Source organism: Clinocottus analis, unplaced genomic scaffold, assembly GCF_023055335.1.
Source record: "Clinocottus analis isolate CAN_PGR_092001 unplaced genomic scaffold, fCliAna1.0.p SCAF_23, whole genome shotgun sequence".
NCBI lineage: Eukaryota > Metazoa > Chordata > Actinopteri > Perciformes > Cottidae > Clinocottus > Clinocottus analis.
In genome coordinates, this window is record NW_027175965.1 from 7,436,537 (window position 1) to 7,457,020 (window position 20,484).

General features: G+C 41.6%; 1 protein-coding gene across 1 annotated transcript; it reads left to right on the forward strand.

Moving 5' to 3' along the window:
- The first annotated feature begins 3,890 nt into the window (after nt 1–3,890).
- Nucleotides 3,891–19,810, forward strand: acsbg2 (acyl-CoA synthetase bubblegum family member 2). The gene is made up of 15 exons (XM_068590001.1): nt 3,891–4,097; nt 7,726–7,825; nt 8,320–8,441; nt 9,640–9,911; nt 10,852–10,940; nt 12,077–12,197; nt 12,750–12,830; nt 12,922–13,071; nt 13,766–13,942; nt 14,619–14,800; nt 15,347–15,589; nt 15,695–15,912; nt 16,067–16,206; nt 17,238–17,484; nt 18,372–19,810. Exons 1-15 carry the CDS (start codon nt 4,091–4,093, stop codon nt 18,488–18,490), a joined length of 2,268 nt encoding a protein of 755 aa, XP_068446102.1. The 5' UTR covers nt 3,891–4,090; the 3' UTR covers nt 18,491–19,810.
- The last annotated feature ends 674 nt before the right edge of the window (nt 19,811–20,484 follow it).

Genomic DNA, 20,484 nt, shown 5'->3' on the forward strand with positions numbered 1-20,484 from the left:
ATTATCTGTACTTTTACTCTACTACATTTCTACAATGTGTGTCGTTATTCGTTACATTTTATGAACACAGTTTCGCCGAAATGTTGCCTTAAAAAATATGGATTGCGTTGCTGTTTTGGAAGTTTAAAAAAGTAACTATTTACAAAAGTAACTAGTTACTTGTGTAATGCTAATACACTAATACGAATTACAAAAGTAACTAGTTACAAAAGTAACTAATAAAAAGTAACTAATTACAAAAGTAACTAACTACAAAAGTAACTAATTACAAAAGTAACTAATAAAAAGTAACTAATTACAAAAGTAACTAACTACAAAAATAACTAATAAAAAAGTAACTAATTACAAAAGTAACTAGTTAAAAAGTAACTAATTACAAAATTACCTAGTTACCAGTTACATGTAACGTGTTACTTTATAAAACTGTACTGAAGATTTCAAAACACCTGGTGTTACCCAAGATAAAAGACTGTTCTTATTTTAGTATTCAACATCAACATGAGTTTTATCTATTATTGCAATGCCAATACCTTCTGGGAGATGAAGTTTTTGGGGGATAACTATACCTTTATTTTATCCCTGGACATTTGACTGCAGGTAACAATAGAACGTTTGTCAACTGTTTCAAGGACTACCGTTTTTATTATTTAGGATATAGATTTTTTTTTTAAATCTATAAACGCATTTATCAAAACTTTATTTACAACTCTTGTAGGAACAACTGCACAAACTCGACCCACTGCTTTAGACCCACACGATAAGGTCTGTGTATGTTTTATAGTTTGTTTTATTGTTTAAAACCCTAACAAAAACACATAAAATGACAGAAAACTAACTATTAAAACCTACACGGCCGCTCTCCTCCCGGCGACGTGGTCTCCTGATGGCGGGAGACTGACATAAAAAAATGTGTTGCTTTTTCATTTCTGCCACTTCGGATTTAATCCAATATACAAACTATCAACACATGCACAGCCCCACGGTTAGTGCAACACAAAGATAGCGAACGTAAACTATAGACCAACTACACACCACACTCAAAAGATTATTACATAGCAGTGATATCTTCTGTGACTGCACATTTATGGAGCCACCAGAGGTGAAACGCTGCCCTTTCGTTGCTTGGTATATGTGGCCAGTTAAACATGTTACTTTAGGCCCTCGAGTACATTCTGTTGTACATAAATATATGATCTGAATACTTCTTCTACCACTGTCTTGTCTTTTCATTGTCAATTTACGTCGGTGCTAAGGTATTTAAGCCGTATAATTGCTAATAAGACTGTTACTTTTCATAAAAATCATGAACAAATTACAATCAGGACAGTTTTATCTTTGTCGACGAGACTGATAAGAAATCTTTCCGGTTGCTCAATGAACGTTTTTTTTATCTTAAAATAATGTAGTAATCTAGTGATAACTAGACTACATGCTTAATGTTTCATCATTGGAGTTTGATATTTGATTAGACAGAACAGCAGAGCGTGGGACCAGACACAGGAAGTCCCTGACCGACTGTAACCTCGGTGCAGGGTGCATCAGCACTAAACCCATCCTGAAGCATTGCAGCGCTTGCGCATGGGTGCAGGGAATCAGCCGGCCTCTGGAGGTCATGTGACACTCTGGTGTGGTGCAGCTGCGTTTTCGTCTCTCATTGCAATTGGCTGAGGCTGATCTTTCTATGAAGTAGTGACGTGAGCGTCTACATGTGGGATCTTTTCTGGGTGATCTTAAAAAAGTAAGCCACATCAAAAATAAATAAGAACATCGGTCATCAAATAATAACAGCTGCTTAAATGTGTGTCATGTACATAGACGGTCACATTCATGTCCAATACGTTCAGCTTTACTGTCATTATAAAATATAGTTTTGCACAATGACAATTCAGTTGTAGCCCCCTTCATGTCACAATCATAACACACATATATAGATAGTAAATGTTTAAATTAGAATAGAACAAAATGTGTGTGTTTGTGTGTATATATTTCTATTATTTTAATGCATACAGGCACAGTGCTTAAGAGTCAGCTTTCACATCTGAAAGGGTCGGAGCTAATTTAATCAAATGTTTTTTCAGTTTGAGGAAATGTGCTTTCTGCCTCCTCCACTTGACTTAATGAACGCTGGAGGCGGGGTTTAGGGGAAATGTTGTCCTTTTAGTCTCATCGAGCAGTAAAACAGGTTATCTTTACTCGTGTAAAAAAAGAAACGTCTTCACAGCTGTGAATTCCACTCACACTTCTCTCAGGCACCTTTACAAGGGGTCATGCAACCTTTAATTTCATATCTGTAGAAGGTCAGCGATTGCCATGAGCAAACATGTGTAATGTGGATATTTCTCTCAGTTTTGCTTCCTGCTGTTGCTTCCTCTCCAGAGCTGGCGTCTTTGTGTTTTAGCACCATGTATTTCTGGTTCTGGCTCAGAAGAACTTGAAGTACCGGATTGTCTTGTCATGATGTGCACTTGGGCTACGCTTTGATTTACAGCCACAAGGCTAAATTTAGGTATGCAACTAATGTTACGAGTACAAATGTCACACAATGTTTCTTTTCCTAGCAGTTCAGGTATATTTGCATTACTGCTGTGATGCAGTAAGCAAGGTTTGTATTTTATTTGGAAGTCTTGTGTGAAGTAGTTTTGCAGTTTTGAAGTAAAGCTAACAATAACACACTGTAAAAATACAGCGTTGAACAAACTATTGATATACTTAAAGTATAGAGGTGTTGTAAGCAAAACAAACGTATTTAAAATACTTAATACACTAACATGGACCCTGTGATTATCATTGCTGATTCATAAATGCTGTTGCAGTTGATTGGTGAACTGTTTACTTTAGTTTCATTTAGGACAAGCACAAGAAGCAAATCCTCACATTTTACATGGAGTTTGACATTTTTGCTTGAGAATCGACTTAAATTATTTTTCACATAGTTGATAGCTGATTAATATTCTGTCGATCGACAAACAGATTTATTGTTTCAGCTCCATTTTTAAATGCAGCTAGTTGGGCAATTGAATCTATTACAGCGCCTCATATTAAACCAGGTCACCATATGTGAAGGTTGTAAAGTATATTAACTATAAAGCTGTGAAATAGTTACAATGGAGGAAAAGTATTTCTATTGTAATGGAAATACAAGTTCAAAGTGGTGTGACATGGAAATACTCGCATAATCAAATTTAGAGTTTAGCACAATATTTGAGGAAATGTATTGAGCTGTTTTGACGGTTTAAGGAAGTTGTGAAGCTGAAACAATTATTGATTAAAATTCAACTAAACAACTATGAAACTGAGCATCATTTGGAATTTTACATTTTTTCCCACTTTTGTAGAAAAAAACACAACAAATTGTGACAATAATTATTTTATAATGAAAATAATCTTCTTCTTTACAATCAAGGAAGATTGTTTTTTTTTTTTTTTTAAAAAAGGTAGTTCACAGAATGGTGCATCTTTATATTTGTGCTGCAGAATGATTTCAGTCAGGGGAAAAGTCACAAAGTCAAACCAGCACAGCTGCACTTGGGATCCGGTTTGTCCGATAGTAACCCAGCAGAGCTGCAACGTGTGTTTTGAGTGTGTGAGTGTGTGTGTGTGTGCACCGGGGAGCAACTCTGTAGGGGGATGGGTTGGAGTTTCACAGCATCATCTGTCAAGTGTGTGTGTGTGTCTGTGTCTGCGTCTGCGTGTATGTGTGTGTGTGTGTGTGTGTGTGCCACTAACCCCCCCCTCATTCATTTGGCTTGCGTGGCCTTATATGGAAAATGGATCGTGTGGTGTGAGCAGTTTGAACCAATCAGGTCGGGTTGGGATGATGGAGGAGGGGAGTTTTCTAGGAGGAAGCAGGCCGGCCTGGTCTGGGTGGGGTTTTTAAGGGGTGGGACCTACCAAGCCGGCTGCTGTTTGAAAATGAATGATATGCTGCTCAAGTTGTAGAAACAGAGGGCTGCTCGGGTATTGTGTGTGTGTGTGTGTGTGTGAGCGTGTGTGTGAAGCGGCAAACAGCACTTACAGATAAGGGAAAGTGGAACGATTTTGGAGAAAACCTGAAATACAAACCGGGGGGGGAAAATAATAATTTCCAACAATGCAATGTAAGTAGCTCAATTTAAATGTTTTATTTAATGTAGCTGAGATGTAGTCCTCTCAACTTGAACGCCAGCTTCCAGTCAGACCGATCAGGTTTGGTAAGAAAACCTGTTTGTAATGAAGAAACAGAGAAAACAGCTTATGCGCACGCATGTTTCATACAAAGAATGTGATATGAATGAATATCCATGCTCAGGTTTTATGCCATATGTCTGATCGCCATATGTCTGATTTCCCTTGTTATAATTCTCAACCACTCCCTCTACTGTTTTAATCCGTCATATAATCACTTCTTTTCTGTCCTGATTTGAGCTCAGTTATAATACATGTATGATCTGTACATTTCGGTAGCGGGGAAGCGTGTGGCTCTTTACAACATGTGGACATCTGCCTGCCGATAAAAGGGTGTAACCCAACCTGCAGATCTGTGTAAATTTGCCGGGTGACAACTAACGTTAAAGGGATCCCTTCGAAGCCTTTTCTTTATCTTTCCTTCCTAAATGTCTGCGTTGGTTTCCAAACAGTTGAAACTGGATCACAAATGTGAAGCCTGATGTGGTCGCCGTTGCATTCAGGATGCTTATCTTTACGCCCGGTGGTAAACCACCGCTGGCCGAGGATGCAGATCTTTTCAGAGGATGCGTTGATAAGAAATCTAGTTCATCTCTGTTGTGTTCTGGGCGACATCATTAGGTTCAGACGGTCAAGTGGAGGTGGCTCGGTGTGTTGGACCCCCTTGTCCGAGATACCAGACTCTGCATGACAATAGAGAGACACTCCAGAAGGGAGGGGCGGGGCTTTGTCTGAACTGTTTGACAGGAATGAACCTAACTGAAGTTTGCAGGCATGGTGGTATTGAGGGTGTTGGGGGGGCGAGCCCCTTGTTTGGCTTTCAGCGTTCATGTTTTTGGGTTGGGATATTTGTCTGCAGCCTTTATTGACACTTTTACATTAATCAGTGTTCAAAATTTTTAAAAAAAAAGGCTTACGTTTTCTCCTGTTGCATTATCCCTGTTTAAATGGAACAGCTGTTGTTGCGACGTTCATAATCCTCTCCTGATTTAATGAGTGCAGTTGCAATAATGATGTCAGTTTGCACAGTTAATTCATCCTGAGCATTAACTGGGTTAGCGCATGACGAGGAAATTTAAAACCACGCGAGCAAAGATAGAAATGTCCGTCTGTCTTTAAAACAGAATATGACAGGTGGAGCAGAGTTCATATTTTTTTTGGGGGGGTTAAAGAAGCCACTGTTTTGATTATCAATTCATTGTTTGAGGCCAAACATTTGCTTTTTCCAGCTTCTCTGATGTAAAAGTTGACTGCGTGTCTCTGTTTAATATCATTGTAAATGAAACATCCTTTGGGTTTATCAGACAGACGTTTACAGATTCATTTAAAACAGTTGAAGCAAAACCATGGTCTCTTGGGAAAAAGGGGGTGAAAGTTGCAGTGAAGGAGAAGTCTTCTCAAGAAGTGGTGAGGATCCCTTCTCAAAACCACACCCCAGTTCACTCCATATCGACCTGCACTCTCAACTTAAATCCCTTTAAATACTGCTGGAGACCCACGTCCACTAACATCTGTGTCTAGAAGAATCTGCAGCTGTATTGGAAGCATGAAGCCAGATAAAATGGCAGCAGTGAGATCACTCTGGTGCGTCTGTCTGTCACTTTGGGCTGAAAGACCTTCGGGCTTCTGTGCTCATTAACAAAGTGTCTTCTAAGTCCCGTGACTTAAATGGGATTGCTTTTCTTTTACCACAGTGTCAGCAGTTTGCAGCGATTGCTGCTGATTCCTCACAGTCCAGAACTTCAGGAATGCCGATAACTGCCATTTTGAAAAGAGTTCACACGTGAAAAATACTATTTGACCTGTTTTTTTATTTATTTATTTAAAGGTGTGGTTGGTTGCGGGATAGAACATTTTTGTGTTCCTGCTCTCTGACCTCTCTGGAGCCCAATTGTCCCTGACAAGCGAGTCGCGACAGGCTGCTGCCACAGTAGGCAGACGAAACTGATGGTATGTCTTTTCAGCACTCTTAAATAAACCAGGCAGCAGCAACGTGGAACTGTGATTTACCAAACAAGAGGCGCTTGAGTCGAGGAGGCGCGTGTCTGACGTTGGACGAGTGGTGATTTAGTTTGTTGTTGAGGAGGTTTTAACGCGTCGCCTGTGAAGAGGTAACGTCTGATTATCTCTCGAGCTCTTTGAAAAGAAGACAGATCATCGTTTTAGTCGCTCTGGAACCACGTAAATAATCCAGGAGGATTCATACAGGAGCAAATAATCTGTCTTTTATGCGCTCGTATCTCCAAATGTGGGTTCAGAGGGTTGACCGATGGAAACGTTGGTGGTGTGTTGACCGAGCACATGGATGAAAGGTAATCCATTATTCGCAGCGCGACAATGTTATCTGCGGCGAGACGGTCGGCTTTGCCCGCCTGCTCCCATGTGTTCCTCACACTGTTGCCACGCAACCCAAATTAGTCAACAGATAAGGCGATAGTATAGACAAAGACGGTGTTTGCTTAGCAGCTCATGAAGTCGGCTAGAAAGGTGAACGAGCAAGGATGATATTAGTTTGTGCAGATTACAGGATTCAGAGTACAATATGTGTCGTGAATATGTAGAGTGATGTCTGTTTGAGTGACATCGGGTCCCAAAACATGAATGGATCTGTTAATATAACAACTGCAAAAAGGAAAAGTACTGCGACCTGCTGCGAACACTCAGGTGTGAGTCTTGTGAGTACGAGAAGCTGTCAAATGCCTGCAGTTACTGCCTCGCAATTAGACCAAGAGAGCAATTATACGTACTAAAAATACCTTTTCAAAGGAGTGTGTATAGACTTCTTATCAAATAAAAAACATCCTAAGCAGAAATAATGATCTCAGGATGAAATCCGTGCTGAAGCCCCACTATCAGATATGTCAATAACTACACATCACACAATGTTTACAACAGAAAACAACACATCTCAGTTACAAATTAATCAAACAGTTCCCAGTTGTATGATCTTCTGTGATCTAATAAACACAACACATCAGTTTTTCTTGTATAATTTAGATCAATTCTACTCCATTATAAATTAACTTTACATTATAAAGTGTGTGTTGTATTGAAATAGAGTTCATTAACAGAAGATTTGTGCTATTTTCAGCAACTATTTTGATAATCATGTGAGTCTACTATGAAGCAAACGCTCTCTGGTTGCAGCAACTTGCTTCCTTTTACTGTTTATATGTAAAATAGATATGTTTAGGTTTTAGGCAGGAAAGCATTTAAATATGTAACATATTCAAAATGTTCCTACATTGAGAAAGCAACAATGGATTTATAGGTAGTGAAAATAGTTGCGGCCAATGAATCACCAATAAAAGTTGTTTCTAGATTTGTACATTATTAAAAAAAAACCTTGTTCCGTCCATGTGGAGAGTTTATGTGAAACACTTTTTGTCATTTTGCAGAGGCACCTGATACAGTGTCTGACTATGTTGCGTGTGCACATAGTTATCTTATTCAGCCTCCGTAAAAGCTTTAACTTTTCTACTTGTGGATGCTTGTGAGAAGATGTGCTTTGGCGAGTATATAGAGACGCTAACCCGCCCTGTGACTCCTCTCTCCGCTCAGTGACCGTGTGTGAGTCCAGCGCCATGTCTGAAGCCGTGGTGATGGAGCCCCCCGGAGCCGGCGGCCTGCGGGAGTCATCCTGCATCGCGGATACAGCGAAGTACGTTCACGCAAACAGACGCAGGACACCTTGACGCCGGGGTCGCCGAGAAGTTTCGGTTCCCAACATGAGAGTCGGAGGATGAATCTGAAGGGTGCCACATTGTAAAATATGTTGGAGAAGAAGTCGCGTTTTATATTTAAACAGACAAAAATACCACCCAGCTTAGAGCTCCAGCGCTTAGTGGTAATTACCATAATGTTAGTAATCGTGCAGTTTTATCGTGAGTATGATTGCATTCCTGTCAGTGTAATCATAGTGGTTATATCACTTTTTAAGCTTTAATTGAATGCAATAATAATAATGCTTTAACTTTACTTTTGAAACTGCTATTGTGAGTGTTACCGAGCTGAAAGTATGCACTTTCTGGGGATGAGTTTGTGAGTGTGAGCCACAGTTTTCCCCAAACCCAGAGCTGATTTCTCCTCCCCAAAGGATGTGACAATACACCTGTCTGTTTTAAGTGAAATGTATTTTCCTTTCACCTTCTCCAGCGAGTCTTCCGAGGAGGAGTCCGCAGGGGAAAGGGAGGAGGAGGTCGGTGCACGCGATGATGTCGCTCGCAGCGCCGAGGCTGCAGAGCTCCCTGCTGAGCAGACCTCACACACACCTACAGGTGAGGGCTGACGGAAAGCCGCGGTGAAGTCAAGCGGGACTTGACTGCGTTTACTCTCTGAGCTCTGGGGGCGGTGCAGCCGTGTTCACGTTTCAATAAGCCAGAGAGAGACAACGGAGATATATATATAAGTTGAATACAGTCGCTGTGTTGGCGCTAGTTGCTGAAGTCAGCGTTCGTGAACGTGTTTTCTTCTCTGACCTCTTTTCCCTCGCGGAAGTGGGCAAAAACCAAACTGAGTGAACTCCACATTCTTTAGAAGAACTGGACTTCCCGTTTCCTGCCGTCTTTTTCCAGTCCGCTCTTTGACATTCCTTCCTGTCTTAGTCACCGAGGATGCTGGAACGAGTGCCTCCATGATACACTTTGAACCAATGAGAAGTGGAAATGTTCATATGATGAATAGATCATTGTATATTACTTTCATACGATTATAAACTGAGAGCACATTTTCATTTGTTCTTTTTTTTTTTGTTTCCCTACTGGCTGAATTGTCCTTGAATTGAACTCTGGCCGTTTCCACAGAAAGTCACTGTCCTGCCCTCTCGTCAGCTCTGATAAGCAGCTCTCTGTCGGGTCATAAATCCGCCATCATTTAGTTCATTGACACCACTGCATGTTGAAAACATCCGGCGCACTTTTCTTTCTTAGTGTAAAAAAACACCAGATGCCTTTTCTAAGCAATGAACATCTACAGTTTGTTAAATATCTGTGAAGCACGATAACAAGCCGACATATTTATCGGAGGGTTGAGCACTACACATGTTGCTCATGCTCCCTCACTGCACCGGAAACTGGGTGCACACACACACACACATACACACACGCACAAAACTATGGGCAGTGTGGCTCCAAGTTGAACCAGGAAGTCGTTCTGTAAACAGAGTTTTTATTTTTCTGGTTGCTTTCATTTTCTCTTTCCAATAAGTTTGCTTGACGTTGGTGTTTGTGAACAACCTGTATGAGGATCTCTCAAATTGATCTGTTATAATTATGCTGCATATAGTGTCGACATAAAAATGAAACCCCGTGTTGTGTTTTATTAAGAGCGTGTGAGGACATTTCCTCTCCTACATTAAATGCAGGATGTTTCTTGCAACTCACATGAAGCTTAGAAGAACAAGAAGAGATTTTATTCCGCATGTTTCTTGGAAGAACTGAAATCCCTCAACTAGCTTTTTTGTTTTCTTCCTCCCAGTGAACACCCGGCGTCCGAGCTCCCTCGCGGTGCCGGCGGCGGGAGGGCGTGGCCTGTGGACGACGCAGGGCGACGCGGAGGTCACGCTGAGGATGGGGGACTCCGGCCTGGCGGCCGAGACGCCGCTGACCGTGGACCAGATGTTGGCCTTAGCCGTGGAGCGCTTCGGCGACTACACGGCTCTGAGCTGGAAGGAGGGCGAGCAGCAGAAGAGCCTGAACTACAGAGAGTATTACCAGACGTGCCGCACCGCCGCCAAGAGCTTCATGAAGGTAGCTTCTTTCATCCGGTGATTCATCCAGGACGAGCGACTCATTTCACAAGATGAAGCTTTTATCTATAGTTAAATATTTTTGATTCCGTCCGTTGTTATTACAATATTATTTAGGATGGTTTTAGTAGCGAAAAACACCAAAACATCCGGCTTTTAAGCGCTGAGTATATTTTCAGTTACAAAATACAAACAATTAACTAATTATTTAAGTCACTTTTTTAGAAAAAAAAAGCCAAGTGCTGCAGTTTCTCCAATGTGGGGATTTTCTGTTTCTGTTACGCAACTTTGTTACTTGAATATCTTTGGGTTTTCGGGGGTTTTCGGGGGTTTTCGGGGGTTTTCTGGGGGTTTCTGGGGTTTTGAATTGTTGGAACGAACACAACCAGACACTAGGATATGTATCTGGGAAATCATGAACCATTTTTCATTGTATATATAAAAAAGAGTAATCCATATGAAGCCTATAGAATAAATTGGTTATCTCATTTCACAATCCTTGACGAGCAGAGAAGGGTGTGTGAAGTGTGCGCTCCGTTTAGTTTCTATTCATCCTAAACAACAATCCTCTGCTGTATCAAAAGCTGATTGTTGAAAACAAAAAGGAAATCTTACACCTTTTGTGATGATTGTTTTAAAGCCTAAACACATCACGCTTCACACAAAAAAAGCCAGGGTGACATGTGCGTGAGGCCTCAGCTGTTTGTTCAGCACAGAGCACTTCATTGTGTGTCAGCATGGAGACTCAGCAGGACACACACACACACACACATGCAAACGTACACGTGTCTCTCTGCATTGAAACACACACACAAAACTCTTGTTTAAGACTGATTTCAGTACATGCATGAACACGGATGTAAAAGGATAACTCAATGTTACTTCTGGACTCATTACATGTTATTCATACTTTAAAAAAAAGCACGTTTGTTTCTCCTCAGCTCGGTCTGCAGCGCTACCACGGCGTCGGCATCCTGGGCTTCAACTCGGCTGAATGGTTCATCGCCGACATTGCGGCCATTTTGGCCGGGTGAGTTCGGCCTGTGTTCATGTGTGAGTGTGACCATGTGTGTGTGTGTGTTTAGGTGTGTGTGTGTGTGTGCATGTCGTCCATACCTGAGCGGTCTGAGCCAAGACTCGAGGTCACTAGAGTGCAGATCCAGTTCAGCACGTAGAGTCGTATCTGATTAATAGGCTGCAGCACAACGCCCAGCAAGAAGCTAATGAACTGCAGCGTTGAAAGCAACTAAGCACATTTATTATAATAGTACTGCTACTTTTATTTATTGATATCCCAGTAATCATATCAGGCCCCTTCAGATTGATACGTACATTATGAAGTAGTTCAAACCTCTTCCAGTCACAATAGTAAAATGCTGTGAACACAATCACTTCAGTATTTATCTAATTATACATTCCTGAGTCACAGCTACTTTTAAATACACTCCTTTAAATGTGATGGAGTTGTTGTATTGATCATTTCCCAAGTAAAGGATTTGAGTACTTCCACTACTGCTGATCTTATCTGTAATCACAAGCCTCTTCTTGCTCGCATGAATATTCAGAGCTGGAGGCAGAAAGCAACAGAAAAGAAACCACGCGCTTCCTTCAGCAAGCTAAAACACATTTAAAGAAGAAAATTTACTTTTGAGGAAACCAAAATGTCTTTTAATCAATTCAACAGAACCCATTGAGTCGTCAACCGCAGAATTGCTTCACCCGACCAAACGTCTGTGACAAGACATCCACCATTATGACGACAATTTCCTGGACGGCTGAGAGAAAGAGTGCATTGAGGGAAATAAAATGGTTGCTCAAAAGATCAGTCCATGTCGTTTCTCTGTCTGCGCTACACAAACTGTTTGATGCCCCAGATTCCCACGCCTGCAGTCTGCGCATTGCTGAGTGACGCATGACAACAAGTTTGTATTGAAACTACTGTTAACTCGTCAAACTGGTCCCGATGAGCCGAATCAAAAGGTTTCGTTTCTTAAGCTCAGGAGAAGACTGCAGGTTGTTGCCGGAGAGCCAAAAAAACCCCCAACAATGCTGCTCGGTCAGGTGTTTCATCACCAGGAATGCGACCGAGTTTCATCCGACTCTCTAAATTGTCAACGTGAAACTGCCGAGTCTGAAGTCTGTTGTTGTGTGTTGTGTCCGCTGCAGGGGGTTTGCAGTCGGCATCTACACCACCAACTCTCCTGAGGCGTGCCAGTACGTAGCAGACAACAGCAAGGCCAACATCATCGTGGTGGAGAACCACAAACAGCTGCAGAAGATCCTTCAGGTGAGATCAGAAGGAGTCGCATACGAACACTGGACGTCTATGAATGGAGGCTTTATGGTGCTCAGGGGAGGACAGAGGGAGGAAACAAAGGAAATGGGTTTCTAGGGACATTTTTGTCGCCATCTTTTATTGTCAGTGTTATGAACAATTAAGATACAAAGAAGTGTGACTCGGCAGGATCTTTTAGAGCAGTATAGAGATGCATTGACGTTGCTATTAGATGCAGGTAAAGAGACAGAAACAAGTTTTTCCAAACATGAGGTTATTTCTATTATTATTATTAACTACAGCATAATAAAAAAATAAAAAATGTAGTTGCATACACACTGTTTTATCTTGTAACTTTGTCAACGTGAACACACACATACTAAAAACCAATTCAGATTTAGTATGCAGTGTGCATTTGGGAGTCATTGTGCTTTTTAGACTGATAAAAGTCCTCAATCAATGCAGCACGACAGCGTTATAAATGCTTACAGCCAGCATCGAAGTCTCCTGATGAACTGTAGTCCTCTTTATGTGCTCATGGGATTGCATATTGTTTGATTACAGATTGAAGACAAGCTGCCGCACTTGAAAGCCATTATCCAGTACAAAGATGCACTTAAAGAGAAAAGACCAAACCTGTACACGGTGAGTACCGAATCCGTTCGCGGCAAACGTTAAGACGATTAGTTTCCGTGAAATCAGCGTCATCCGAGTGGTTTTTGTTTGTCTGCTGCAGTGGGCGGAGTTCATGGAGCTCGGGCGCGACGAGCCCGACGCCGCCCTCGACGCCGTCGTCTCCGGCCAGAAGCCCAACCAGTGCTGCACGCTCATCTACACCTCGGGCACCACGGGCCAGCCCAAAGGAGTCATGCTCAGCCACGATAACGTGAGTTACACCGGCCGAGCGCGTGTTCGCTTCTCGAGGATTAAGAAGTGTCACACGTTAGTGTCCTGACGCCGGCAGCAGCTGCACAGGGTTGAAAAGTGCAGATGGAGTCGATAGACCTTCACATTTAAAGTACAACACGTACACAGCTCGTTAGGCAAAGTTTCTATTTGGGTGCCGCAACAGGAGGAAATACGATGACTCAGCTTTATTCGTACTGTTTGTTGAAGACGATTATTGTGATGGAACGTGTTGTACTCACACATCCATGCAGCTCGGATTAAAATGCATTGAGAATTATTCTGAAATTGGCCACTTTGCATAAAAGATTACTTGTATTTTAACTGTATTTTGATGCATGTACACATGTACTTTTACTGAAGATGCAGAACCTTTAGTTGTAACAGATTATTTTTACGCTGTGGCGTCGCTTCTCTTAAAGATCTGACGACTACTTCCACCCCTGGCTGCAGTCCTGTTAAACAATACACTCATATAAATGGCATCTGGCTGGCTCAAACTATTAAAAACTTGTTTTCATACATGTTTTATTCTTGTCAAAGCTGACTTGCACGAGGTATAAAACACTTTGCCATTTCTGTGTGATTCTCTTCATCATCATGTCAACGTCCCACACGTAAAACACTCAGAGACAGCTCTTTAAACGCACCGCCCTCTCTCCTCGCGCCCTCAGATCACGTGGACGGCGCTCGCCACCAGCCGCCACGTGGGCCTGACGGACGCCACCAGCAGTCAGGAGGTGGTGGTCAGCTACCTGCCGCTCAGCCACATCGCGGCTCAGATGGTCGACATCTGGGTCACCATGAGGGTCGGGGGGGCGACCTACTTTGCCCAGCCGGATGCGCTGAAGGTGAGCGACAGTGGTGCTCAGTACACAAACACACGAAGACACACACATTGGATGGCTCCGCTGGTGGCAGCGGAGATGTACAAATTCAAATGTTGAACAACATTTTCAGGCAATTTGAAATCATCAGCGGACAAAAAACATTCATGCAGTTGATTTTGATTTACATATTTGCGTGAAATATTACCAAACAAGTCCACAGGGATAACTAGAAGAAGAACAAATAACATAGTTCTGATGAATTAGGATTATCTTAAATAAAAAGCCAGAGTAAAAAGATTGAACATGATTAAAAAATGTCAGTTTTCCACCCTAAGAACAGGAAGGAGAGTATTTCATAGTTTCGGGGCATAACAGCAGAAAGGATTGACTTAGTGGATGCTCATTATCTCTGATCTTTGTGCACTAATCATGTGCATCTCTCCATAACGCAACCTTTCATGGCCAGATTGTATCTGTCTGGTATGCTAAGCTTCTGCCTCTCGGGGCTCTTCAGGTCTTATGGTTTCTCTGGTTTTACGATCACCACACGTTCATCAGCATATCCTCAGGGTGGACAAATGAGTGTGATGCACACTAGATGTGAAAAGCTTGTCTGTGTTTTTCAGGCAATAGTTTGGCAGATTGAAACCTTTGTGCATCCTTTCCACTCAGACGCCATCTTTCTTTTCTACGTCAGGGCTCTCTGGTAAACACTCTGAAGGAAGTGCGTCCCACGGCCTTCATGGGCGTCCCACGCGTCTGGGAGAAAATGCAGGAGAAGATGAAGTCTGTCGGGGCCAAGTCTTCAACTGTGCGCAGGAAACTGGCCGCCTGGGCCAAAGACGTTGGCCTGCAGACCAATCTGGCCAAAATGAATCAGTACGTACGCATTTTTACATGACAGCTTTATTTAGAAATACTGAAAACACTCCTCGGTCCTGTTTGCATCCTTAGGTTCTCTCTCTTTTTTTGTTTTTTTACCAAACTGCTTTTCTAACTGTCTTGATGACATGGTGTCTCATTATCTGTCAAAATGTGGATTTATGGTGACTTCAAATCATCACATAAGACACAGGAGTCTACGTATCTTCGAGTGCAGCTCTGTGAGGTTGTGCTTTGAGCTAAGTCCCGAGAAAAGCTAAACGGTGATGTCAAAGTGATGACAATTCATCCTGAGGGCAACATATCTGCACCAAATAATCGATAATATTCATTAATAGTTGTTATATTTCCCTTACAATCACAAATGTTGCCCTCGTAAAGTCATAAAGCATCAACCAAAGGATTCATCGTCTGGATATCCTGCATGTCTGTACACTATTTCATGCTAATCCATCGAATAGATGTTGAGATGTTTCCACTAACAGAGACATTGCCGTCCCAAGATGCTCAGCCCTCTCTTGCCATTTTTGTGTCCTTCCTCAGAAGCGGCGCAGCTGGCCGCGCGCCGCTCAGCTATCAGTTAGCCAAAAAGCTTGTGTTCAAAAAGGTGCGCAAGGCTCTGGGCCTGGACCGCTGCAGCAAGTGCTACACCGGGGCCGCTCCCATCACCAAAGACACCCTGGAGTTCTTCCTCAGCCTCGACGTCCCTCTGTACGAGCTGTACGGCATGAGCGAGAGCACTGGACCTCACACCATCTCCGTCTTCGATGCCTTCAAGCTCACCAGGTACATTCTTCTTCTTTTGACTTCCAATTTGAGAAATTGGAGCCAACCCCCGCCCCCCCAACAAAAGCACGTGGCGTTATTATACAATGTTTTTTGTCCCTGCAGTTGCGGGAAAGAGATCCCAGGGTGCAAGACGAAGCTGCACAACCCGGACGAGGAGGGAAACGGTGAGATCTGCTTCTGGGGCCGCCACGTCTTCATGGGTTACCTCAACATGCCCGAGAAGACGGAGGAGGCGCTGGACGCCGAGGGCTGGCTGCACTCCGGTGACCTGGGGAAACATGACCAGAACGGATTCCTCTTCATCACCGGAAGAATTAAAGGTACTTTATATTCCTCGCGGAGCGAGATAACACTCAAATACGTGCATTTGTACTGCACTCCAAAAAGCATACGGACTCGGTGTCCTTTTGCAGGAGATTAAACCTCTTTATCCGTGATCAATAAAGTTTGTTACTTCACTGTGATTTTTTTTAGAGCTGATCATCACCGCAGGAGGAGAGAACATCCCTCCGGTCCCCATCGAGGACGCCGTGAAGGACGCCGTGCCGCTGATTAGCAACGCCATGCTGATCGGAGACAAGAGGAAGTTTCTTTCTATGCTGCTCACCATCAAGGTGAGGCGGAGACAAACAATAATGCGTTGTGTCTTTTCTTTTACACGGACTTTTACACCAACTGCTCCTCTACCATTATTGTTTTTTATGCAACTTTATAACCGCGTAGAAAATAGAGTAGAAAGACAAATTGGATGCCGTCCAAAATAAAGTCTCTTAATGTACAATTTAACAGCGATGTTATTGATGGTCGAAGGGTGCAAAGATCGATAGATAGATAGATAGATAGATAGATAGATAGATAGATAGATAGATAGATAGATAGATAGATAGATAGATAAAGATGATCCACTGCAGGAAGCTGATTTTGCGGTGATATCTCAATCATTTATTGAAAAGGATGATCAATTCATAATTTATAAAGCTCAAATTGAAACAGAATCAGTCTTTAAAAATCTGAGGTCATTTACAGTGAAATAATAATAAAGATCTAATGAATTACTTAGTTTATAAATGCACCTTGGACATTTTACAGAACACTGTAGTTTGCAATTTTTATTGATTGTGTTAGCAATATTTCATGTCCACCTTGTCTCACACCTCAGCTATTTTTTGGGGGGAAATTTGGCTGCGCACTTTCTTTATAAATACCAGTTTGTGTGGGGAATGGCATATGCATGCTTTTGTGCATATGTATATTCTGTTTGTGCACTTTAATACAGTTTACGAGGACGTCAGGCTCCGTAACGAGAAGAAAAACGCTGCTCAGTCAGATAACACAAGAAGTAACACGTCCAACAGGGCGAAGTCTATCTAGCTGGAGACTGAAGATACGACTGTATCGCAACCTTGTAAACATCCTATCAAACCTTTTATCTCATCTCGGAAAGAGACAATATGTATCTTGTCTTAACTGATTAAAAAGAAGCGCCATAAAACAAGTGAAACGTTGGCTTTTAGACGTTTCTTTTCAGATGCTGCCCTCTAGTGGCTTGAGGGAAAACTGACTCAAATTCCAAAATATGTGAACGCCTCGTGTGGCATGGACAGTAATTCCTATAATTCAACTTTCCCACTGGTTTTCTCTCCAGTGTCAGCTCAACGAAGAGTCGGGGGACCCAGAGGACGAGCTGACGCCGGAGGCCATTGAGCTCTGCAAGAAGCTGGGCAGCAACGCCAAGCGCGTCTCTGAGATCGCGGGCGGCCACGACCGAGCGATCCACGCCGCCATTCAGGAGGGAATCAACCGAGTCAACAAGGAGGCGTCCTCCAACGCCCAGCGCATTCAGAAGTGGATCGTTCTGGATCGGGACTTCTCCCTGACGGGAGGAGAGCTGGGTGAGTGAGAAGAGACGACCAGATTTATTTAGCAGGAACAAGACAATCTGCAGTTTCTTAAACCTGCAGTTTTCATGTTGAGGAGTCCAATTCTTCAAATAAACCATTTATGAGTGAAGGGCTTCTTCTAGATTAATACAAAGCCTTATGTAATGTGTGACTTTATGGGTTGTACAAGTATTTGTTCTCCTCCTGACACCGTTTCCTTTGAATGATTTATAGAGGCCTCCGGTGGCAAAATTCAAAGAAAACTGTTAAACAGTTAGTTGATTGATAATCAACATAGTTGACAACACATTTTCTAAAAGTTTCAGTCATTCAGTCGGACAAATACGCTCTTTTTTTAATTAATATTTTATTAGTCTTCAAAATCTCACGTACACATATTTCAGATAGTATGTATGTGGCAAACAGTATGCTTATTTTCTTACTATTCAAGTATAGAAATGAGGAGAAAGAGAAGTAAAAGAAAAACAAACAAACACACATATCAATGAAGAAACAAAAACAATGCCAAATATTCTTTTTTTTTAAACACCTTAATATAATCGTCCGATTATTCGGTCATTAGAATTAATAACTGTTAGTTGCAGCCTCAAACCGAAAAACGACCACATTAAGAGTCTTATGCATGACTTTAAATCACAATAGCAGAGGCTAGAAGTGACTTACATTACTAATCATACGGCATATCATAATAATAACAATCTGAATTTAAACCATTGAGAGTTAAACCTCAGAAACCACGTCCAGGTGGAGCGTAGATGACATCATCAGGACGAAGCGACGAGATTTAGACTAAAACACAACAGCAGTTTGAACTAGAGTTTCGAGAAGTGATTAGTTGAAGTCTTTAACAATATTAATTGCTCACCTGTCCCTCTCAGGCCCCACCATGAAGCTGAAACGGCCGGTGGTGGTGAAGATGTACAAGGAGCAGATTGAGAACTTTTACAAGGAGTTGGCGTCGCCGACGACCCCCGAGAACCCGCTGCCTCCCAAGTAGAGCGGCTCCTCCGCCCGACTCGTTAATCCAGCCATTTTTTTGTTTCGATTGCCTTAAATTATGGTCGTCTCTGTCTCGGTTTACATTTGTTGGTGTTGTGCTGAAAATAAGAAGCCATTGTAAAATAGCTTTATGATTTCGCTGTCAATAAGTCGAGGGGCGGACGGTAATATCCGACACGCGCAGTAGCGGCAGCTGTGAGTGAGAAACGTTGTCGGCTTTATTTTTACTGCATTGCTTTGAGCTACGAGACAGAATCCAAAAATAGTGTCCGGGACGTTTTGAAAGAGTTTGTCTTATCGAACATGTTTTTCTTAATTTATTTTTTGGGTTTGCCAAAGTTTACACGGGCTGAATGAGCTTCAGAAGAAGAACATCACGAGAAAATAATCCATTTGCAATCGGAGGCAGATGTTTCCTGGCATCTTACACGTACTTGGTGTTGTGTGTTTCCTCGTCTTTGTGAGTCGGGTTTCAAAGAAAATAAACGTTTATTTTGTACACGTTAGCCAACGTTTTCTGCAGAGATAGTCGCAGTCACAAAGGTAGTGGAATCCATCTCATAACGTAACATATTTAGTTTCTCATGCTGTAAAACGTGTCATTGAAGCCATATCTATTTCCTTTTGTACAGTCAGACTCTGTTGTGCTGACTCAATGCAGACCGCTACACAACTGCCTGGTCCTGTTGACATGTTATGCAACAGCCCTTGTGTGATTTTTGTGGAATATTGTAAATGTTTTGTCTATATCTATATATCATCTTTCGTTGTTTTTTTTTTTTTACAAATTATTTTAGCAGCCCAGAAATGTCATATTTGCGTTTTTTTTTGTTTGCACTCAAAGACTTATTTGGAATGGGAAATGTACAAAAGTTAGATTATATGTCGCTCCATGGCAAGAATATCAACCGGTCTGTGGACATCCGTTACACACAAACATGTTTTTAATCTGAAGGCGACACGTCTTCACACAAAGAAGAAGAGCTTGTTGTCCTCCAAAGAGCTGAACTTGTACATGAAGTAATGATGTATATATATAATACGCATATCGTAGTACTCTTAGCAGTTCAAAGTGAAGAGGGGGTTTGGTGGCCACGGTTTGCTCAAAGGAACTTCAGGGGAAACAAACCGGAGCGATGGTGATGAAGTAAGGAAATGACGGTGATTCAGTGCGTCTGCTTTCACCTGACCTGAAAGAGCGTCAGGAAATAAAATGTTCAGGGTTGAAATTTGCATGAAGGAGAAACAGGAAGCCGGCGTGTTTCTGTCCACAGCTGTGAATGTTGACTGTTTGATCAGTTACGGAATAAAAGTTGAATAAGCTGAACTTTGTTGTTATTCTGCCCGGCTTGCTTTTAAACATTCATTTATTATATAATACTAAGTATCTGGATCAATATGATCATTGCAATACCGAGATATAGAAATAAAGTTACATTAAAAACAATGCATATTTTGTAATTTTATAAAAGTATCAAAATATACTTAATATAGCAAAAAGTAGCCATTGTGTATATTACTGAATTATAATTATTGCTGCATTAATGTGCACATCACTAATGATGCAGCTGGTAAAATGATCTGATTTGTGTTTAATAATTGTATATTGAACGGTAGCTTGTGAATTTATTCCCAGGTAGCATTAAAGTTTTGTATTAATCTATATTAATATATCTGTTGATTATATTTTGAATTAAACTGAATTTGTAAAATACATGAGTCAAAGTAAAATTAGATTTCCAGGTTATTTAGAGCCACGTCAGTTCCAATAAAGTGAGAATTTAGACACATTTCTTAGTTCATTGTCATAAAATGCAAAACAATAAAGGGTAAACCTGGAATAGTTCATGTCAATCAGATCATATATGACGGTATGTAAAGTTGCATTGCAATTTAAGACTATATTTATAATCAATAAATCATTTAAAGACTTTATAAAGCAATCACTTTGTTTGCCCCATTAGTTAATTATATTTTATGTAATATATCAAA

What these genes read in the sequence shown, in the direction of transcription:
- acsbg2 (XM_068590001.1), top strand. An exon ending in ATTGCGGCCATTTTGGCCGG is followed by an intron (nt 10,941 to 12,076) that starts GTGAGTTCGGCC and finishes TGTCCGCTGCAG; the next exon opens with GGGGTTTGCAGTCGGCATCT. An exon ending in CTATGCTGCTCACCATCAAG is followed by an intron (nt 16,207 to 17,237) that starts GTGAGGCGGAGA and finishes TTTTCTCTCCAG; the next exon opens with TGTCAGCTCAACGAAGAGTC.